Here is a 23,831-nt window from a genome sequence, read left to right on the forward strand (position 1 = left end):
CCATGCCTGGCTGAGATCTGCCAACTTCTCACCAGACGTCCAAAATACGCTTATGGACATGCCATTTGATGGCAGTCGCCTATTTGGTGACAAAGCGGACCACGCGCTGGAGCGCTTCAAGGACTCCAGGGTCACGGCCAAGTCCTTGGGTCTCTCGACCCAGACCCAGCGCCAGCAGACGGGTTCGTTTCGGCCCTTTCGTGGCCAAGGGAGAGGAGGTCCCACACGTGCTGCCAGCCACGCGGCGCAGAGCGCTCCCCAGCGCGGTGGCGCCCGTGGTTTCCGCCGTGGTGGCGGTAGAGGCCAGCGTCGTGGTCAGTCCACGCCTCCCTCCGCTGCGGCATCCAAGCCTTCCTAGTCCGAGCTTTCGGGCTCACGTGACGCCAGTGGGTGGCAGGGTTCGCCATCACCACTCCCGCTGGCGCGCGATAACATCGGACAGGTGGGTGCTGCAGCTTGTCCGAAGGGGCTATGCCCTCCCCTTCGAGTCCACTCCTCCAGCCATGCCACCGCAGAACCACCGTGTGTCGGGGGACCACTTGACTCTTCTGCAGGAGGAAGTTACGGCCCTCTTGGCCAAGGGGGCCATCGAGCGCGTTCCTGGGCCAGAAGTAGGGTGTGGTTGCTACTCCCACTACTTTCTGGTACCCAAGAAGGACAAGGGAGGCCTGCGTCCTATCTTGGATCTACGGAACGTCAACGGCTTCCTCCGGAAGGAGAAGTTCAAGATGTTGACTTTGGCTCAGGTCTTGGCTGCTCTAGACCCACAAGACTGGATGGTAGCGTTGGACTTGCAGGATGCGTACTTTCACATCCCCGTCCTGCCGGCCCACCGGCGTTACCTGCGGTTCACGGTAGGCCACGAGCATTTTCAGTTTATCGTGCTCCCATTCGGCCTTACCAGCGCCCCACGGGTGTTCACGAAAGTGATGGCGGTGGTCGCAGCTCATCTGCGCCGGTTAGGGGTTTCAGTCTTCCCCTACCTCGACGACTGGCTGTTGAAGGCGGGCTCGCCCCAGACAGTCGTCCACCACCTTCAGATGACGGCAGACCTCCTGCACGAGTTGGGGTTTTCCATCAATGTGCCGAAATCACACCTGTGTCCCTCTCAAAAGCTCCTTTTCATCGGAGCGGTTCTCGACTCGGCGCAGTTTCGGGTTTATCCCCCGGAACGGCGGGTCCGGGATATTCAGGCTCTGATTCCCATCTTTCAGCCGTTATCCCGGGTTTCGGTCAGGTTGACGCTGCGGCTTCTGGGGCTGATGGCCTCCTGCATCCTTCTGGTGCATCACGCCAGATGGCGGATGCGGGCTCTGCAGTGGGACCTGAAGTTTCAGTGGGCCCAGCATCAGGGCAACCTATCCGACCATGTCCTGATCTCGGAGGGCACTGCGAGACAGTTGCAGTGGTGGCTTACAGACCGCGATTGGGTCAGGGGCAGATCCCTCTCCCTTCCCCAGCCGGAGCACGTGGTTGTGACGGACGCGTCCCTCCAAGGCTGGGGTGGCCACTTGGGAGAGGCGGAGATCAGAGGCCTCTGGTCTCCGGCGGAGTCCCGGCTCCATATCAACATGTTGGAGCTGCGGGCGATTCGCCTGGCACTGAAGGCATTCCTCCCCTTTGTCAACGGGAGTGTAGTGCAGGTGTTCACGGACAACACCACCGCCATGTGGTACTGCAACAAACAGGGCGGTGTGGGGTCGTGGACCCTTTGCCAAGAGGCTCTGCGCCTCTGGCAATGGCTGGAACGTCAGGGCGTGACTCTGACGGTTCAACACCTGGCAGGTTCTCTGAACGCCAGGGCGGACGAACTCAGCCGTCGGTGCTCGGTGGATCACGAATGGCGTCTGAACTCGGATGTGGCGAGAGGCCTCTTTCAGCAATGGGGAGAGCCTTGGTTAGATCTATTCGCCACAGAAGAGAACGCGCAATGTCATCAGTTCTGCGCGTTGGAGTTTCCAAGACGGCACTCGCTCGGCGACGCCTTTCGGCGCGAGTGGAGTTGCGGTCTGTTGTACGCCTTTCCGCCTATACCACTTCTGCCCAGAGTGCTGAAGAAGATCAGGCGCGACCGGGCCCATGTTATCCTTGTGGCTCCGGACTGGGCTCGAAGGTACTGGTATCCCGAGCTACTCAGCATGACAGTCGGTCCCTCGATCCGCCTGCCCCTTCAGGAGGACCTTCTGTCGCAGCAGCAGGGGACGGTCCTCCACCCGAACCTGTCCAGTCTCCACCTCCATGCGTGGAGATTGAGCGGCGACAGTTGAGGCCATTTGACTTGCCTCCTGAAGTCTGTGATGTCATTCTGGCAGCCAGGCGTCCCTCCACAAAGTCGGTATACGCCTGCCGGTGGAACAGATTTGTGGCATGGTGCACAGCAAAGGCTGTGGATCCCCTTTCTGCCCCTCTATCTGAGGTTCTCCTCTTCCTCCTTTCCCTTGCCCAGCAGGGCTCTGCTCTGGGCACTATCAAGGGCTATCTTTCTGCCCTTTCCGCCTTCTTGAGGCTACCTGATCAGCCATCTTTGTTCAAGTCCCCTATTGTGTTAAGATTCTTAAAGGGCATCACGCACATGTATCCTCCAGCTCCGTTCGTGATGCCTCAGTGGGACTTGAACCTGGTTTTGACTTTCCTGATGTGCGCTCCCTTTGAGCCCCTTCATTCCTGTCCTCTCCGTCTTCTCACCTTAAAGACGGCCTTCCTGGTAGCCATCACCTCTGCCAGGAGAGTGAGTGAGCTCCAGGCTCTTTCTGTTCAACCTCCTTTCTTGTCTGTTCATCCTGATAAGGTGGTTCTTCGGACCAGACCTTCTTTCCTGCCCAAGGTAGTCTCTGCTTTTCACATTGGGCAGTCCATCACCTTGCCCTCCTTCTTCCCGCCTCCGCATCCTTCAAAGGATGAAGAGCGGCTCCATCGTCTGGACCCAAAACGTGCGCTTTCATTCTATATGGATCGCACACGCCAGTTCCGGGTGGATGACCAACTGTTTGTTGGCTACGTGGGTGAGAAGAAGGGAAGGGCGGTACAGAAACGGACCATCTCTCGGTGGGTCGTCCTGTGCATCAAAGCATGCTACTCTTTGGCTCGGAAGGAGCCTCCTGTTGGGCTGAGGGCCCATTCCACTCGGGCCACGGCGGCTACTACTGCCCTGGGCCGGGGAGTCCCTTTGCAGGACATTTGCCAGGCGGCCACGTGGGCCTCGCTGCACACCTTTGCGAGGCACTACTGCCTGGACAGTCAAGTCCGGAGGGATGGCTTCTTTGGCCGTTCGGTCCTCCAGGACTTTCTGGTGTAGGTTGTATTGGTTCGCAGACCCACCACCGGGGTTGGTATTGCTGGGGTATCTATTCTAAGGTAAGGAATCTAATACTAACCTGTTTCTTTCAGATGAACAAGTTACTTACCTTCGGTAACGATATATCTGTAAGAAACAGTAGTTAGTATTAGATTCCTTACCGCCCCGCCCATCCTCCCCGTTCTGCGAACTGATACCTAGGGTTAGGGACATCCCTTTCAGGGCCCTAGTTTCAAATGGCACCAGTGTTGGTTCTCACATGGCTCTGCGTGTTCTGGCGCGGAAAAGCTGTGTGCAAAGAACTGACGTCAGCGCGCGGAGGCGGCGTCTATATACTCCAGCGACGTCATCACGGCGCACGACGCCGACGACGCGGAGCCGCAGGGGACGCCTGCAGACGACGCCTACCGACGCGCAGGGGTACTGCTACGCAAAAGTTTCCGGATCCAGACTGACGCCTGGGGATATTCTAAGGTAAGGAATCTAATACTAACTACTGTTTCTTACAGATATATCGTTACCGAAGGTAAGTAACTTGTTCATCAGGACACACGTTCATTTTAGGCACGAGGAGATTAAGTGATTTGCCCAGAATCACAGGAGGGAGGAGGAACAAAAGCTCATATTAGATCTGGAGCAACAGCATGCCAGAGCCATTGCTGCCAAGGATGCAGGTGACCAACTGATCTATCAGCAGGTTGTCGAGGCAAGAGCTGAGCTCAGGAGAAGGTTAATGTTCAAAGTAGCAAATAATTATCATAAGTACAAATCCACACAGTATGAATATGGGGAAAGCGTGGGCGGTGTGTTGTCTAACCAGGTTGCTGATCAGAGGGCCAGTACGCATATTAAATTAATTAAAGGGGTAGACAGTGTGGCGTACACTAGATCTACAGATATAGTGGAACAATTCAGGCTTTCTATTTTATGCTGATTTATATGGCGACTCAGTAGGTTTTAGCCAACAAACTGCCTTGGATTACATACAGGAGAGTGCAATGCCTGTTTGTAATCCACTGCTCTCCGAGCCTCTGCAAAAAGATGTTGATGTTGGGGAAGTCGAGGAAGCGATTAGCGCTCTGCCTGCCAGCAAGGCAGTTGGCGAGGACAATATTCCGCTTGAATTTTATAAAAAAAATTAAAGATACATTGATTCTTGTCTTTCTTGCATTATGTTTCGAAATTATTCAAGGGGAAGATGTTCCCTTCTCTTAGAATACTACTACTATTATTGTTTTCCAAAAAAAGGGGAAACCTATAGACGATATGAGCTCTTATTGGCCCATATCGCTGATTAATGCTGATGCAAAACTTTTTTCCAAAATTCTCGCATCCCGACTGGCCCCTGTTATTCATCTTTTAGTCTCTACATTGATTCTTGTCTTTCTTGCATTATGTTTCGAAATTATTCAAGGGGAAGATGTTCCCTTCTCTTAGAATACTACTACTATTATTGTTTTCCAAAAAAAGGGGAAACCTATAGACGATATGAGCTCTTATTGGCCCATATCGCTGATTAATGCTGATGCAAAACTTTTTTCCAAAATTCTCGCATCCCGACTGGCCCCTGTTATTCATCTTTTAGTCTCGGAACAGCAGCATGACTTTGTTCCCGGAAGAGACACGGCTACGCATATGAACACAGCGATCGCTGCGTTAGATGTTTCTGGCCAATTGGGCCAGCAGTTTGGGATGTTGATGTTGGACGCTGAGAAGGCCTTTGACCTGGTAACTTGGAGAGCTTTATGAGCAACAATGTCATCAATAGGTCTCGGTCAAAGGTGTATCTCGGCGGTACAGAAACTATATTCTTAGATATTCTAAGTGCCCAGTTCACACCTCCCCCATGTTAGGAACAGCCATCTGTGGGGGAGCCCACTTCCTGTCTCACCCCCTTTTCGGCGGGAAAAATCAGAACAGCCTGGAAGGTGTGCTCCCCTCTGCCAACCCCACCCCTCAGGTGGTCGAGGGGAAGCCCACTCTTCAGTGTATGCCATTTTGCAGATGGTAGGCACCTTCCAATAAGGATTAGGGATTTTGTCCACTACCCCAGGTGGGGTGAGCACACTAAGGGTGTAGCCACCCTAAGGACAGTAGCCCATTGGCTACTACCTCGAGACCCCTAAAACGCCCCCTAAATACAGTATTTAGAGGGCAGCCCTGAGCCCAGAATTGATGAGCTAAGAAGACTGGAATCTAAAGACGACACAGCCCAACTGACTTGGCCACAGCCCTACTAGCTTGCTTGCTGCTCCGTATCCCTCTCCTCAGGAAAACAACGGCTCCAAAAAGGATCAGCCACCTCCAGACTTGGTGAGGACTGATTCCCTGCCTCCACAAAGATTCGAGACTTCAGAGGACAGCTGCCCTGTCCACAAAAGTAGATTACCTCTGCGGAACCAAGAATCCCTGCTCCAGGACTTACCTCTGCACCCTTCGTCCGCTGCCCGTGTCCAGAGGGTCCACTGGTCCTGAAGTGATTCCCCAGCGGTCCTGACATCCAATCCATTGGGGATGTCACTTCCAAGGTCCAGTGTCGACTTCTGAAGTCTCTTCACGACAACCCCCTCGATCGCGAACTTCCCGGTAAGGAGAAATCCGACGTCCAAAGACACCCCTTCATCCTCCAGCTCTGCATTCTGTTTACCAGAACCAATGGTGCTCCGATGTCGCCTGGCATCTCATCTTCCTCCACTGGCTGTTTGTTCCACCGAAGAGACCTCTTTGTTTGAGCCTGAAACCATAACAGACTATCTCCAGTGGGTGACATTGGCCACCCAACGCTGTGCGAGCACCCTGCATCCGGCCGTCCCTGTGCAGATAATGATGTGGTTTTGGTGCTGGCTTTGTCCCACCTCTGTACTTACCTTAAGTCCTGAAGATTGCCCTCTAAGGCTGCTTTACCGCCCTGTGAGCAGCCTCCAACCGATGTGCCCTTAGCCTCCATAGACTAGCATTGGTAACCCTTCACTCTGCACCCGGCTGCCCTAGTGCCTCTGGTGGTGCACCTCGAGTGCTGAATTGAACCTTGGGGAACCTTGGTTCTGCCCTCCAAAACTCAGTTACCAAAACCGTTTACCTATCTGCAAACCGTACACTTCGCTTTTCTCTATAGGGTTGTATGGTGTGTTTTTCTCTGAAAAATGTTCTAAGTGTTGAACACATCTTGTACGGCAACCAAGTAACTTAGTGTCTTCAAGAGTTAACCTGCTCTATGATGTCTAGACTGTTTGTAGTTTGTTTCACCCCAACTATAAAGTAATCTAAAGTAATAAAAAGGGTAATTCCTACAACAAACAGCTATCATTTGGTGCCAGCCCGCTCTGTATTCAAGAGTTGTTTTAATTTACTGCTCCAAGTGTTGGAACAGTAACTAAAACAGATGAATGAAATTGCACCTACAGCATTCCATAGTTAGACATATGCTTGTAGGATGACGTGTACACATGCATTTGCATGTTTTTGTCATTATACGCTTTGTGTCCCAAGTATTCACGCATTGGCAAAGCTGCTAGGTCAAAAAAGCAAGATACATTTGCTTTCCCATTGCTTCATTTACTTCTATTCTTTACAGTTGCTGTTTTTCTTTTGCAGAGAGAAATCCTAGAGCACAATTTACAATGCTCTGAGCAAGAGGTGAAAAAGCTGGACAACATTATTGAGAAGATACGAGAGGTAAGGTTCTGAAGTCTGTTTCTTAAAATAGGGTGGAATGAGAGAATTCTGTATGTGGCACACATGTCTGTTAAAGTGAAACAGACAAGTAATTTTCTTAACCCCGTTGAAAGGATAATCATTATACAGTCATAGAGGCAGAAAGGGGGATTTTGGTTGGCTTTTCTGATGCAGGGGTCATAGGAACCTAATTAGCAATGGCCTATTGGGGCACATAAAGCTATTTTGGTGAAGTTAGATTGGCTAGATTTGGGGCTTGAATAATTCCTGTGATATATTACATTGCCCAGAGGGGATTCAGTGGTTTTGCCATCCTTATAGTGACTATTATAATGTTGAGAAACTAAGGGCTTGATTACGATCTTGGCGGAAGGGATATGCTGTCACAAATGTGACGGATATCCTGTCCCCCATATTACAGATCCATTATATCCTATGGAACTTGTAATTCGACAGACCGCATATTCGTCACATTTGTGACTGAGTATTCCATCCACCAAGATCGTAATCCGGCCTATAGTCTGTAACCAGATTGGAAATTTAGCCTATGCCATCGGGTTGTCTACTGGTGCATCATGTTTCTTCTGCATCAGATCATCCACAAATTAGTGTGCGCTTATGAATAAACCCCCCACATTAGGTCTGCATTAGCCATGTCATCTATCCATGTCATTCTAGAGACCTATGCTGGAGAACCGTGGCTACAGATCTATTATTTTTCTCCTCTGTAACCACTAGTTCCTATTGTTCTGATTGTTTTGCTAACCTGGACAATGGTGCGTGACTAAACTCCACCAAGTATTTATCACGCCATTGGATTTTTCCTCCATCTGAAAATAAAAACGTAGTGAATTGAATTAAGTTTTTATTTTATATCCAGTAAAGTTTTTTGATTAGCTTTTTGACTTGTGATGCTGCCCGTGCTTCAGGTCTTAAGGTAAAATATTGGGGAAGAAAAAAATCACAATATTCCATGTCTCAAAATTTTGCAGTGATCTGTTTTTCTTCTGAAAGTCTAAATACTGATCTTGTCAATCAGTAAGATTGATAAACAGTAATTAGTTTCGTCCACGCTTGGCATGCCGAAACACATTTGTAAGAATGGAGACAAAAAACTCCCCTAATAAAATTAAAAGAAAATGCTTATGAAAAAGGCACATTTGTCTTCTAATTTCTCATCTTTTAACACCAAATAAATAGAATAACGTATAAAAACATTTATAGATGAGTCAAATTCTTTATTTCGGTCTAATTTAGACCATAATTACATAATCACATCATAAAACATTGCAATAGCTCCAGAATTTAGAAACAATAAATTCACATCATCAATACATTACATCAGCATAAACATTTTTTTTAAAAAGACTCCAACAATTCAGGCCAGTTTGCATAATTGCACCTATTAATGAGTGCTCATCTAAAATAAAATAATTCAAAACAGCAACATATCATTCTAGGGAACCAAGTTGTTGTAAAAATGTTAAAGCCAACTGGTACTGCCTAACGCTCACAGACTTCAAACCAGGACAAAAACATCTTTTCCATGGACTTTCACAGAGTGAACAAAATAACATCAAGTGCACCGTGCATTGTGAAGTAAGGTCATCACAGGGGCATTCAGGAAGGGTTCTAAACTAAGGCCCCCCTGAATAGAAAAGGAAATTAGTCTTAATTACATAGAATGACCCAACAACAAATTTATTTATCCAACTTTCAAGAGTGAAAGGGAAATGTTCCCGTAGGCATGGGGCATAACTTAGAGAAGCACACAGTCGCATCACTGTCTGTTCTAAGACCACCACTACCGCAACATTCAGGAGTGTCCATCTAAGAGGATGTCCAGCTGCGTTCTCTATGCGTTTAACAGTAATTTGCCTAGTATCATTATTAGATTTTCTTTTTTTAGTTTAATTTCTTTTCATTTGAAGTGTTTGTTATCTGTGAGAAATGTCTTCCTTTAATGCTTTGAATGTCTGCAATCCGAGAAGTGCCCCTCGTGGGGACATATAGTCTGAGAAGAATTCACACCCCATGTGTGTAGTGTGTCTACTGGATTAAAAAACAACTGCAAATTTTGTTGTGTGCCGAAGGGAGGTCAGAGACAGAGGGCATTAGGCAACAGTGCCTAGCAGCCTTCCAGAAGCTAAAGCAGTTTCTCACCCTTCTAGCAGAGACGAGTTCTAAACTACATCTCTGTGCTGAGAAGGACTCATCAGAGGCGTCGTACAAGAGTGGCAATGCTGTGGACACTCTCGCCACAGTTTGACGTTGATGCCTCGCACGCCATCCCATCAACTATTACACCACGTCAGAACACATTTTGGGATTAAAAATTCAATCTTCATCAACAATGAAGCCTGCATTCAAGACTATAGCATTGAAAATTAAATATCCATCGATGTGGAGCATAACTGATTGTCCGGTGTCCAAACTCTTGATGTCTTACTCAATTTCGGAAGGCGCCTTGATTCTGTAGAAGAATCTGACTCTATGGAATCAAAGAAAACCTTAACCCTACATGTCATCTGAAGTAGAACTTTTCACTAGGTAATCTCCCAGGCATAAATAAACATACAAAACTCACATTCGCCATAGACCGCTACCTAAAGACAATGGTTGGGGAAAGTGCTTTAACTCCTGCCAAATGTACTGTTACTCCTGCGTGCCCATATTTTTCTTCCACAGAGGATGAAATAAGTTATTTAATATAGCTGGATAGTCCAAGCAGGGGTGCAAATAGACCCGAACTTCGAGAGGGGGGGGCTAAGACTCCCAGCCAGTGCTGGCCCTAACACTGGTCGCGCACGGTGCAATAGTCTTTTTGTGTGCCCTCTCTCCCATTTCCTCATTCTTCATGAATTCCCTCACTACCACTCGCCAACAATGCCCCTCATCTCTCCATAGCCCCTTTCTGACCAACATGTATATAGGGCTACCCGTAGTTTACAAACACTCAGTTCTGTGATCTGCATGGTACACGTTCTTTGTAGCAGGCATATTAGCCCTCTGCGCCGTCTGGGTGACAGGAGTGCCCATGTGAGTGCACGGTGAGCGATGCAACAGTGTGAGAGTAGGGTGAGAGGAGTAACTGCAGGGTGAGCATATGAATTTGGGAGCCGATGTAAGTGCAGAGGGGGACACATGAATGTATTGTTAGTAATGGGCTTGTTTGAGTGAGATAGAGTGAGAAGTGCGGGGGACAGGTGACTGAAGTGTCACATGAGCAGAGTAAGGTAAAGGGTGAACAGCATTGTGAGTGCAGCGTGATCATTGTGAGTGCAGAGTGAGTGGGTGGTGTGAGTACATTGTAATCCCTGTGAGTGCAGGTTGAGTGTGAAGAGCGAGAATGAGGAGTGAGTTGTCTGAATGCAGGGTGCACTTTCAGACACAGTTGAGGTTACTCAGCATGTTATTGAGGGCTGGCATAGGGTTTCAGATATAAGTTACCCTATTGCTTTTATGGCATTATTCAGAGTCCAGGGATTGAGGGTGGAGGAAATAAATACTGCGCTTATCCTGCAGCAAACTTCCAGTCTTGCTCATAGGGTTGCCAGCTCTTATTGATGTCCCAGAAGGAACAAAAATGAGCAGTCCCCCAAAGCCTATTTTCAATTCTTATCTGTGCATACTTGGAACAGCAACAATAAAAAGAAAGCATTTTTAATTGTGTTCTCGTGGCCTGAATGATCCATGACTGATAATTAAAGGGAACAAAGATTGAAAAGTCACATTACATTTGAAAACCTACTATTTTATTTATAACCCTATTTAGTGTCAAGACCAGGCCTTTGCAGGCTCTTTAAACAACACATGGCTGGCACGTCTCTTTGGATAACCCTTTTTTATATTCCTTTTCATAAAATGCATTCTCATACTAAGGCAATAAAAAGTAAAATCCAAATGTAAGGACTAGGCAGAGTGGGGACCCAGGGGTTACTGGAACCAGAAAACAAACAGCCTCTTTAACCAGCCCTTTCAGCCTAATGAGCTAGCGCGCCTGAAAGCAACAATGGAAGGTAAAGTGGTGGGGTGAGGTGTGTGCCCCCCCCCCCCCCCCCCCCAAATAGGGAATGCTGACCACCTCCCCCCCCAACCCCCTCCCCCACCCACATCCCCTCCGAGAGGGTGAGCCCCACAGTTTGAAGACCTATGCTCTAAAGGATATGATCATGGGACTCTCAGAAAAGCTGAGGGGGAAATGTGATGTCTTACTACCCTGCCTTATCTTTGCCTGCAGAGAGGTTCCCCAGAAGGGGGTGGACTACAGCCCTTTTGAACTTCTGTTTGGACATCCAGTTAGGGGTCCATTGTGTCTGTTTAAGGAGGGATGGAAGCAGCCTCTCAAACGCCCTGAGCATGACATAGTGGACTATGTACTTGGCCTGTGTTCTCATACGGCTGAGTATATGAAAAAGGCCAGCCAAAACCTTCAGAAAGTTTGGCATGACCAAAAGGCTGTACTGACAGCTTATCAGCCAGGACATAAATTGTGGGTGTTGGAGCCTGTGACCCCAGCAGCTCTCCTGGACAAGTGGAGTGGCCCCCACACCATACTTGAGAAAAAAGGTGAGGTCACCTAATTGGTTAACCTAGGTACTCAAGAAGTCTCCGCAGGGTACTTCATGTTAAAAGCCTTAAATCTTTTATTGACATGGTTGACATGAGTTTGCTCATGGCCAGGAGGCCAGGGACAGGAGGAAGAGAGTGACCATCTCCCTGATCTGCTCTCAGAGGACCCTGTTGTTGAGGGATCAGTGGAAGGAGTTGTCATGGCAGACAGACCCATTGGTCAACAGCAAGCTGATTGTTGACAGGTTCTCATTCAGTGTTCTGGTCTCTTCTCTCTGACACCCAGTCAGACCACCTGGTGTACCCATGAGGTGGACACTGGTGACAGCCTACCCGTAAAGAACAAAGTGTACTGACAGCCTGGCGATGTAAGAGACCACATCAGGACTGAGGTCCAAAAGGTGCTGGAATTGGGGGTCCTTGAGCCTTCAGTTAGCCCTTGGGCTAGTCCTGTAGTTCATGTGCCAAAACCTCACACCCAGGATGGTAAGAGAGAGCGTGGGTTCTGTGTGGATTAGAGGGGACTCATTGCAGTCACTAGGACTGATGCCCATCAAATCCCCAGGGCAGATGAGCTGATTGATACTCTGGCCTCTGCCAAGTATCTCAGTACATTTGACCGGATGACTGCTGGTAACTTGCAAATCAGACTCACTGAGGATGCCAAGCCAACAACAGCCTTTTCAATCCCCAGTGGACATTATCAATTTATTGAAAAGCCTTTTGGTTTCAAGAATGCACCTGCCACGTTTCAGAGGCTGGTGAACAAAGCCTTGACAGGTCTGGAAACCTATAGTGCAGCATATCTAGATGCTATTGCTATATTTAGCTCCACCTGGGAAGATCACCTGATCCACCTCAGAAATGTAATTGAGGCCCTACAAAAGGCAGGCTTCACTATCAAGGCCACCAAGTGCTAGTTATGGCAGAGTAAGGTAGAGTATTTTGACCACCTTGTTGGTGGAGGCCAAGTTCAACCATTCAAGAGCAAAATTCAGACATTAATTAACTGGATTTATCTCACTACCCATACTCACAGCTTTCTTGGGCCTGACTGGGTCCTACAGGAGGTTTGTTAAGAGCTAAGGTTCCATAGTGACACCCCTTAATGATCTCACCTTCAAAAGAATGCATAAGAAAGTTCAGTGTACTGTTAGCTATAAGAAGGCATCAGATGATCTGAAACAAGCCATGTGCTCTGCTACAATTCCTCAAAGTCCAGATTACTCCAAAGCCGTCATTGTCCAGATAGATGCTTCTGAGATAGGGGTAGGTGCAGTAATGTCACAACTTAATCCAGATGGCCTGGATCAACCTTTAGCTTTTATAAGCAGATGGTTGACCCCCTGGGAGAAACATTGGCCCGTTACTGAGGGGGATGCCTTTGCTGTGGTCTCCGATGCCTTAAACAAATGAAGGGAGAAAATCCCAAACTTTTGAGTGGTCCAGAGACCTGGGAGTAGCCATCCCAATACAGATGGACTCTCCAGATATTTCCACTTAGAAACTGAAGATTGAACTGGGCAAGGTTTCTCTCTTCTTTCGTTTGGGAACTGATAGAGACTACTAGAAGCAGATTCCTTAACGTAGAATTATCCCCAGGCGTGAGACTGGATCCGGATTTTTTTTTTGCCATAGCATCCCTGCCCGCCGGGGGGATGGCACCACGCGACTCCGCCCTGGCGTTGTCCGCTCACGTGACGTCAGCGAGGTCACATAAGTCTCACCCCGGCGCGCCTACATCAGTTTTGACTTTGTCCGCGTGCAATGCGGATCTAGATCGTGCTCCTGGTCTGTTTCGGGCCTTTCCCTTTCGCTTGTTGCATGTGTGTGGGAACAGTGTGCGAATGCCTTCGAGCTTTAAGACGTGCTGGTCTTGTGCGCGCCACATATCTGAAAGAAACAGGTTAGTATTAGATTCATTACCTTAGAATACTCCCAGGCGTCGGACTGGATCTGGAAACTTTTGCGTAGCAGTACCCTTGCGCTTCGGTAGGCGTCGTCTGCGGCTCTGCGTCGGCGTCGTTGGCGCCGGGATGATGTCGCCGGAGTACTTAGACGCCGCCCTCGCGCGGTGACGTCAGTTCCTATTTTTTCCACGCCAGCAAGCGCAGATCTGGGAACAGTGGTACCCTTTGGTCATTTTTTGACTAAACTTTTTGATCTTCTTTTTCGAAGTCGAACGACTCAGACGGTGCCAGTAGGGATGCCCAGGTTTAAACCCTGCGTCGACTGCAACCGACTGATGTTGGTTACCGACCCCCATCGCCGGTGTCTTCATTGCCTGGGGCCCGACCACGATGACAAGTCGTGCCCCGACTGCCGGGCCTTGACGTCGAAGGCTAGGCGGGAGCGGTCCCGTAAGCGCCTCGAGCTTCAGCAGTCGGGCCCCGTGCCATACGAGGTCCCGGTCGCGGGGCCGGAGTCTTCACGGCTCGGAGGATCGACGCCACTCCTCGAGCTCCAAGTCCTCAGGTAAGAGGCACAAGAAGTCGAAGAGGCGACATCGCCCTTCCGACTTCCCCCGACGCTCGCACGTCACGGCCGGGGGTTCGGGTGACACCACCCACGCGGCTCCGTCGGTCGCGGCCTGCTCCATACCCGCCGGTCCCTGGGCAGAACGCGACGCCGGAGGAGATTGACGCCTTCCTCTCAGCCATGAGGTCACTCACTCCTCCGTCGGGTTCCGCGCGCCTTTGGGCCCCGACTGGGAACCCAGGCGGGCCGGGTGCTTAGGCCCCGGCACCGTCAGGTACTTCGGCCCCGGCGGCGACTTCGGTCCCGATGCTGCAGGAACTCTACCGGATCCGGGTCGTCGCCGTTCGACCTTACGACCTCGCCGGCGCCGGCTGCTAGGGTGTCGCCCCCGGCCCCGAACACGGTTGACGCAGTCCCTCCCTCTGTCTGGTTCTGGCGCCGTGGCGGTACCCAAGAGCTACGGAGCGGCCAGTCCACATCCACCCCCGCAGCATCCGCCTCAAAGCCCTCCTAGTCCGAGCTTTCAGGCCACGAGACGCCAGTGGGGGGCAGGGTTCGCCATCACCTCCTCCACTGGCGCGACATCACATCGGACAGGTGGGTGCTGCAAATCGCCGGAAGGGGCTACTCCCTCCCCTTCGAGGTGACCCCTCCAGCCATGCCACCGCAGTACCACCGCGTCACTTGAATCTTCGGCGAGAGGAAATTGCGGTCCTCTTGGCCAAGGGGGGCCATCAACCACGTTCCTGGGCCAGAAGTAGGGTGTGGTTGTTACTCCCACTACTTTCTGGTTCCCAAGAAGGGCAAAGGGGGCCTACGCCCTATCTTGGACCGGCGGAACGTCAACGGCTTCCTCCGGAAGGAGAGGTTCAAAATGCTGACACTGGCTGTAGGAGAGTAGGGTCTGCAATCCTATGATCACCCAGATTTTTGCTTTTTGCTGCACTGGTTTTCGACTTTCCCTGGCTGTGGGCCTGCTAATCAGACCCACAGCCTAGCTGTTCTCTCTATCCAAATTGTACTCAGGTACTGAATTGGCACTGGGCCCTCTCTAAGTCCCTGTACCCAGGGCTGAGGTGCACCCAGAAGTCTCCCAGGGGCTGAAGCATGTATTGTGCCACCCCTGGACTGACTAACTAAACTGACACAACTGGCTGCACGACAGCTGGGGCAAGGTGGTGTACTCACCCTTTGCTTTAGATATAGTATACCTATATCTAACCCTAAAATGGACACACAGATCTCCTATCAGTCACTCCTATGGCAGGCCTTAACAATCCTGAAGGCAGAGTGCTTGGAATCGTGTGAGATAGTGCTCTGGCATGAGCTGAGCCTGTCTGCGGCTTTCGGGATCTATCCCTTAGCCGTTTCCATGATATCGCATACCATATACTCTTAAGTGCATTATAATCCTCGCGGTTATATGCCAACTCTGGTATCGCTTTATCAAAACATGTTAAGTAAGGTGTCATACGAATTGGAATACTAACCCCTCGCCAATTCTGGCGACGGGGTTAGCATTCCACCCTTCTAGAGGGACACGACATGTATGTAACCTGTAACCCCGGTTAAAGTCAAGCAGAGCCTTAGCTCCACAAAATGGATGCTGCCACCGAGACACAAGTCTGCCCTCCTGCTGCTGGGAGTCCTCCCAGAGCAGGAGGCAAGGACAAAGGGTTTCCTGCCAGGGGCGGTGCCAGCACCGTCCCAGACAGGGTTTTGTGTATTCTAGGTAGGCAGGGCTACAGAGGAAGGTGACTGCAAGTGGCACCCCGGTGCTCACTGTGCATAGGCCGGCTTGAACCAGTTCCAGGGACACTCCAGACCCTGAGCTGGGGAAAAGCCCGCCAAGGAAGGGGGTGTAACCACCCCCCTCCTGGTCCCACCCATAGGGCAGGACTTAGTCGCGTGCCAGCCCCCTTTTCCCAGATAAAGGTAGGAGCAGGCCCCCTTCCAAATTAGATCATCTTTGGAATCAAGACACGACTTTCTACGAAAGGACATCAAGATTTCTTCTTCAAGATTCTCCCTTGTGACTAAGGAGTAGTCACCCTGCATCCGCAGGCACCATCTTAAGAACACTGCGGTCTGCTGTAAGTCCTTCCTCCGGAATCTGACTGCCCAGCTCGACGAGAACAGGCTTCCCTGGCACCCCTGACCTCTACCCACCTCTACAGCCAAGCTGAGAACCGTGGGTGCGACGAGACCTCGAGGGACCGGCCATCTTCAAGACTGCACGACTTCTTTCCAGCACGACCGCCGAGGGATCCTCTGGTGAGTGCTTTGGGGTCCGAGAAGCCCCGACCCTGAGCAGCCCCAGCACCGAAGTTCAGCCTCCCAGCATCTCCACGATCTGCGTGGGGCCCTTCTGCTTTTTGCTGCTCACCGCGTTGTTTGGCTACTAGCCCGCTGGCTTGTGGCCTTCTTAACGACGCCCGACGACATCACTGCTGCTGGTCTGGTTGCTCCAGACTGGCCCTTGCTCCCTTCCAAGAGAGGAGCACCCCGGACCCTTCTGGTCCACTCCAGACGCCATTTTAGGTCCACCGCGTGGGCTTGAATTTGCCAAGACTTGTTGCCCCAATCCTGGGTCCAGCGACGTCGACAGCATCATCCATCGTGGGACAGCTCGTACCTCCATCCTGGTCGCCGACAACGCCTCCTGGTCCGTGAGACTGCAGAGCACAGCGTCGCCCACTCACCTAGTCGAGGTGACTACCATCCGGTGCCCTCCTGGTGCCACCTGACTACTGGCTAGTAGTCACGAACTTGGTCCCCTCTGCTTTCAGGTGTCATCCATCTTCGATCCAGGCTTGGATCACTCGAACAATCTCCACTGGTCGCCTGCCAGCAACTCCTTTCCTTCAGGCTCCTGGTTCGTCAACGAAGAATCCCGACGTCTTTTCAGACCTATGCAGCTGCAGCCCCTGGGCTAGGTAACTTCGGCATTTCGGTGCCCCAGCATAGCCTCACTATCCAAGGGTCCAGATCCACTTTCGTTTTTGACCTACCTAGTCGGGTTCGCCCGAGAACACTAACTTTGTGAATACTAGCTTCCATAGGCTTTTTCCCGCCTTACGCGTGAGAGTTCCCACTCTGCACGTGGTGTCCCTAGGCCTCCTGCTCCTAACCTGAGTGTTCAGTATTGTAGGCCTAGCGTTTCTAAAGCCTCTGAGAATCGTTACTTACCTGCTAGTAATTCGCATTCCACTTTTAGAGTATATGGTTTTTCGTGCCCCTCGGGCATTTGTGTAAATTGTGCGACTTGAAGTATTTTTATAAGAGTTTTGTTGTGTGCTTAGCTCCCTGTCTCATAAAGAGCCAGGGTAGTCTTGTTATAAATAAATACACTGTTTATTTTCATAACAACTTGTGTGGTGTCCTTTCACTGGGTGTTCAAGGGGTAATGTGATGGTAAAACAGCTGGCTTAACACGCCCTCTAGAGTCTTAGCCTTAGACTGCTCGTATCCATGCTACTAGGATAGCTGGTCTATAAGGTTGACTTACAACCAATCATCAATAAGGGTTGTTTGGACTGATATATAGTGATCACTAGAATAGTGAGCACTGCACATCAGGCCAACTTCTCACACTGGCTCAGGTCTTAGCTGCCCTGGACCCAGGAGACTGGCTGATAGCATTGGACTTGCAGGACGCTTATTTCCACATCCCCGTCCTGCCGGCCCACCGGCGCTACCTGCGGTTCACGGTAGGCCACGAGCACTTTCAGTTTACCGTGCTCCCCTTCGGCCTTACCAGCGCCCCACGGGTGTTCACAAAGCTGATGGTGGTGGTCGCAGCTCATGTGCGCAGATCAGGGGTTCCAGTCTTCCCCTATCTCGATGACTGGTTGTTGAAGGCGAGCTCGCCCCAAACAATCATCACCCACCTCCAGACTACGGCCGACCTCCTGCATTCGCTGGTGTTCTCCATCAACGTGCTGAAGTCGCACCTGAGCCCCTCCCAGAAGCTCCTCTTCATCAGAGCGGTTCTGGACTCAGCGCAGTTTCGGGTTTATCCTGCCGAGCCACGGGTTCAGGATATTAAGGCTCTGATTCCAATCTTTCAGCCTTTATCCCGAGTTTTGGTCCGGTTAACCCTACGGCTTCTGGGACTGATGGCCACCTGCATCCTCTTGGTACATCTCGCCAGGTGGCGGATGCGGGCTCTGTAATGGCACCTGAAGTTCCAGTGGGCACAGCATCAGGGCAACCTGTTCGACCACGTCCTGATCTCGGAGGGCACTGCGAGACAGTTGCAGTGGTGGCTCATGGACCGCGATTGGGTCAGTGGCAGATCCCTCTCCCTTCCCCAACCGGAGCATACAGTGGTAACGGATGCGTCCCTCCTGGGATGGGGGGGGCACATGGGAGAGGCGGAGATCAGAGGCCTCTGGTCTCCGGCGGAGTCCCGGCTCCATATCAACCTTCTGAAGCTGCGGGCGATCTGGCTTGCACTGAAGGCATTCCTTCCCTCTGTCCGGGGAAGTGTAGTGCAGGTGTTCACGGACAACACCACCGCCATGTGGTATTGCAACAAACCGGGCGGGGTGGGGTCGTGGACCCTATGTCAGGAGGTTCTGCGCCTCTGGACATGGCTGGTACATCAGGGCATCACCCGGCAGGTTCCCTGAATGCCAGGGCAGACGAACTCAGCCGTCGGTGCATGATGGATCACGAGTGGCGTCTGAACTCGGACGTGGCGCAAGGTCTCTTTCAGCAGTGGAGAGAGCCTTGGTTAGATCTATTCGCCACCGAAGAGAACGCAAAATGTCATCAGTTCTGCGCGTTGGAATTTCCAAGGTGGCACTCGTTCGGCGAAGCTTTTCGTCGCGAGTGGAATTGCGGTCTGTTATACGCCTTTCCGCCTATACCACTTCTGCCCAGAGTGCTGAAGATCAGGCGCGACCGGGCCCAAGTCATCCTTGTGGCTCCGGATTGGGCACGAAGATACTGGTATCCCGAGCTACTCAGTATGTCAATCGATCCCCCGATTCGACTGCCTCTTTAAAAGGACCTTCTGTCACAGCAACAGGGGACGGTCCTACACACGAACCTGTCCAGCCTCCACCTACATGCGTGGAGATTGAGCATCGACAGTTGATGCCATTTGACTTGCCTCCTGAAGTCTGTAATGTCATTCTGGCAGCAAGGTGTCCCTCCACAAAAATGGTATACACCTGAAGGTGGAACAAATTTGTGGCATAGTGCACAGCAAAGGCTGTGGATCCCCTCTCTGCACCTCTTTTAGAGGTTCTACTCTTTCTTCTTTCCCTGGCCCAGCAGGGCTCTGCTCTGGGCACTGTCAAGGGATATCTTTCGGCCGTTTCAGCCTTCTTGAGGCTTCCTGATCAACCTTCTCTTTTCAAGTCCCCTGTTGTAAATAGATTCTTGAAAGACATTACTCACATGTTTCCTCCTGTTCCCTTTGTAATGCCTCAGTGGGACTTGAATCTGGTGTTAACCTATCTGATGTGTGCTCCCTTTGAGCGGCTCCATAACTGTCCTTTGCGTCTTCTGACTCTGACTGCTTTCCTGGTTGCCATCACCTCTGCCAGGAAAGTGAATGAGCTCCAGGCTCTTTCCTTTAAGCCTCCTTTCCTCTCTGTCCATCCGGACAAAGTTGTTCTGAGGACCCGTCCTTCTTTTCTACCCAAGGTGGTTACTGACTTTCACATTATCCAAACCACTACCTTGCCCACCTTCTTTCCGCCTCTGCATCCCTTGAAAGAGGAAGAGAGGCTCCACCGTCTCTTTTTACCTGAACCGCACACAACAGTTCCGGGTGGGCGACCAACTCTTTGTCGGCTACGTAGGCGCAAGCGGACCATCTCTATGTGGGTCGTTTCGTGCATCAAGATCTATTATTCCTTGGCTAAAAAGGAGCCTCCTGTGGGGCTGCGTGCCCATTCCACTCGGGCCACGGCAGCTACTACTGCCTTGGGACGGCGAGTCCCTTTGCAGGACATTTGTCAGGCAGCTATGTGGGCCTCGCTGCACACGTTTGCCAAGCATTACTGCCTGAACAACCAAGTCTGGAGAAACAGCTTCTTTGGCCGTTAAGTTCTCCAGGACTTTCTGGTGTGATTTTGGTTCGCAGACTAACCACCGGGGTTGGTATTGCTGGGGTATCTATTCTAAGGTGAGGAATCTAACACTAACGTGTTTCTTTCGGATGCACAAGTTACTTACCTTCGGTAACAATATATCTGTTAGAAACTTTAGTTAGTGTTAGATTCCTCACCGTCCCACACATCCTCCCCGTTCTGCAAACTGATATCTAGGATTAACACCTTCAATGCTAACATTTCTTAAATCTCATTATTCATGACGAGTTCACCTTGTCATTTGCACTGAACAGGTTAAGGAATTTCCCTGTCAGGGCCCTGGTTTCATGGCACCAGTGTCGGTTTCTTGCATGGCTCTGCGTTCCTGGTGCGGAAAGCTATGTACAGAACTGATGCCAGCGCGCGAGGGCGGCCTCTGCTGACGAAAACTTTCCGGATCCAGTCTGACGCCTGGGGATATTCTAAGGTGAGGAATCTAACACTAACAAATGTTTCTTACAGATATATTGTCACAGAAGGTAAGTAACTTGTGCTTCAGGGGGTGTTCTTCCGTTGGAGCGGGTTGCCCCAGTTGTGTGATCTGTGTGATTACTGTGCATTCAAGTCCTTCTTCTGTGGACTATGGTGCTGTTTTGCTAAGCTGTGTTGGTCCTGAGACTAGGCCTTCTGTTATTCTTATTGGCTGATTGGCACGCCGTGTGCGGGTTCTCCGCAGGTCTTTCTATTGTCCTCTGCTGCAGAAAGTTTTTTCCTAAGAGGTTTCCCATGTCTTGGGACGTGACATGCCCTATGTGGGTATGGTAGCTATTGTGCTGGGGAGGTGTGGTCGGCTTTCGGGCCTCTGCTCTCCGTGGCGTTACGGTATGTTGCAGGTGCGATCCTCTTGCTGATAGTTTTGGATTGGCCTGAGTTGCGCCCCGGGCTGTCTTTCTCCTGGGTCGCTGCGTTGTTGGCCTGGTCTGGCCTGCTGTCTGCGGTCTTGCGTCTTGGCTCTGCCTGGTTCCACTTCTATTTGGGCCATGTGTGTGTGGACTCCTTCCTTGGGGTTGTGTCCGGACCCTTCTTGGCCTTCCTGGTCTCTGTCTTCGTGCACCGTTCTGTGATGTTGTCTGCGTCTGGTCGTGCATGCCAGTGCCGACCTACTGTTTTTATGCACCATTGTGCCTTCTGGCACTTTAGTGGGACAGTCCTCCTTGCCTTGTCTGCTTCTTCCAGTGGGCCCTTACTTCAGTTATGCCTCTCCTCCCTAGGGGTTGAGCTGGTTTTTGAGTTCCTTGTCCCTCTTCGACCGCAGTTTATCCCTGCGGGATGTTGGGCGGTTCTCCCTGGGTGACCTTGGGCTACACTTTCTGCTTCCGCCTGCCTTATTGTTGAAGGCGCCGTTCTATCTGGCCTGTTGCCTTTTGGCTGTGTTGGGCTCGGCTGCCCTCGTCACTGGGCGTGTTCCCGGTGGGGGGGCTTGCCTTTGCTATACCTCTTCTCCTTGGAGTCTCTGGGTTGCCCTCCTTCCTCGGTGCTCCTCTTCATTACCTGGGCCTTGGGTGGAGATTCTTTTTACCTTGTATGGGCGTGGGGTGCTCTGGCCTCCTTCCGCCTTCGCTTGTTTCTCCTGCTGAGTGGGGACGAGCTACCTCTTTCTTGTTTTTTTCCCGCATCCCCTTCGGGGTCAGTGGTCTTACTGGTTGTAGGGGTTCCCCCTGCCTGGGGGACAGGGCTCTTCACCCTGTCTGTTGGACTCGTCCCCTGTGAGACCCTCTGTTATATCCAGGTTGGTGTGGTCCTCTCGCAGACCCTCCTTCCCCTTGGGCATGGCTAGGGTATCTATTCTACGTTAAGGAATCTGAAGCTAGTAGTCTATCAGATGTACGAGTTACTTACCTTCGGTATCGATGTAGCTGGTAGAGACAATTCTAGCTGCAGATTCCCTCACGGCCCGCCCTTCCTCTCCGTTCTGCGAGGACCTTTGGCTTGGTTCTCTGCATTTGCCTCCCTGTGGGTGGCTATGGCTTCAGTGAGTGCATTCTGTCGCTCTTTCTGACAGGATGTTCGTCCTGTTTATTTGTTCCTTTCCTCCCTTTTTGGCACATTGGGAGGATAGGTTTATAGATACTTCTGTGCCCTTGTGCTCTGGTAGCCCCAGGTTGGGGCCTACCTTCTACCCCCCCACCCCCTCTCCTCTTCCCCTTTCATTACTAGGGGTTCTGACCCCTTTGCTATCTTCTAGGTTGGGGTATTTTGTCCGGGCCTCTGCCCCAGTTCCTTATGGGGGTTGTCACATTCTGTGATGGGGAGGTCTTGGAGTCCTGTCGTGCCTTGTTTGTGCTGGACTGGTTCCCCTTCATTGTTATTGGTTGGGGATGTAGTCTTGCTACATGTTATCATGACGTTTTTCATATATTCTTTGTCTCGGGGGGGGGGGGAGGGGTGGGGGGGATCGGGGGAGCTATCTCCGTACTGGCAGGGTTGCTGTTCAGGGCTGTGCTCTGTTCTTTCTTCTTTCCCTGCCTTTGGGTACTGCAGTGGCTGCCACTGCTCCTTATGGTGTTGTTCCTCACCATTCCTTTTTCCAATGTTTTCTGCTCTTTCCCACACTGTTCCTATACTCTCACAATTTTGTCTGATGGCTCTGCGTTGTGGCGCGGAAAAGTTCTCCGAAAAAAACTGACGTAGGCGCGCCATCTTCAACTCCAACCCTCATCAAGGACGGCTGATGACCTCACTAAACACTTTAACACAAAAATGACAGAGGTTTTAGACCTAGTAGCTCCACTCAAACAATTGAGGCGAACCAAATCTAAACCCTGGTTTAATGTGGATCTAAATAAGGAAAGGCATCAACTCTGAAAGGTCTTGGAGACTAAACCCCTCGACCTCACACCTAGCGCAACCTAGATCTGCTAGAAAGGCATACAAAAAACACATTTTCAGTGAAAAGGCGTCTTTCTTCCGCAGCCAACTAGATCTGGCGAAAAACAGACCGAGAGAACTCTTCAACATTGTCAAATGCCAAACAAACTGCACTCCCTCTCAAGAAATCAAAGCCACCAATGTGAAGAAATTGCCACCTTCTTCACTAATAAAGTCTCAACAATTTATCAATCCTTCGTCCAAAACACTAACCCTCCTTCTCTCTTAACCTGCCCCCCTTTAACCACCATTGACCATTCAGAAAGAGTTCTTAACAAGGACACTCGGACCTGCCTCCAGCTAAAAAACAATGCGCATTGGTCCGACTTTGAGCTAATGTCGGAAAATGAGGTCTTCAGTAGCATTTCTAACCTAAAACCTTCCTCCCACACTATGGACCCCATCCCATCCACAATTATAAAGGAACTCAATCAAACCATTTCCCCTTTCTGGACAAAAATCATCAACTCCTCACTCACCTCAGGCTGTGTCCCAGACTCCCTTCAACTTGGACAAATCACACCCATTCTCAAGAAACCAGGGGCCGATTCTAATGATCTTAACAACCTCAGACCTATTTCTCATTCCATGCAAAAACATTGGAGAAATGCATTCTCCACCAACTCAACAAACACATTGAAAGGTGTCGAGGAGGTTGAACTCATCAATCAGGATTCAGGAAAGGCTGTAGCACGGAAACAGCTATGCTCAATGTGTCTGACGATGTTCACAAGGCTTTAGATGAAGGTGATGCCTGCCTACTCATCCTTATTGACCTATCTGCGGCATTCGACACAGTAAATCATCCAGTGCTTCTGGAGACCTTGTCGAAGAGC

At 50.7% G+C, this 23,831-nt stretch overlaps 1 protein-coding gene across 1 annotated transcript in view; it reads left to right on the top strand.

Annotated features, from left to right (window-relative positions):
- Positions 1 to 23,831, top strand: part of SPAG5 (sperm associated antigen 5) — a 620,821-nt gene that overhangs the window by 579,422 nt on the left and 17,568 nt on the right. Inside the window, exon 25 of the mRNA XM_078680111.1 lies at positions 6,890 to 6,970. Coding sequence (XP_078536237.1) covers positions 6,890 to 6,970 — 81 coding nt within the window. The remainder of the gene's footprint in view (positions 1 to 6,889; positions 6,971 to 23,831) is intronic.

Source organism: Lissotriton helveticus, chromosome 3_1 (genome assembly GCF_964261635.1).
Source record: "Lissotriton helveticus chromosome 3_1, aLisHel1.1, whole genome shotgun sequence".
In the NCBI taxonomy this organism is placed as follows: domain Eukaryota; kingdom Metazoa; phylum Chordata; class Amphibia; order Caudata; family Salamandridae; genus Lissotriton; species Lissotriton helveticus.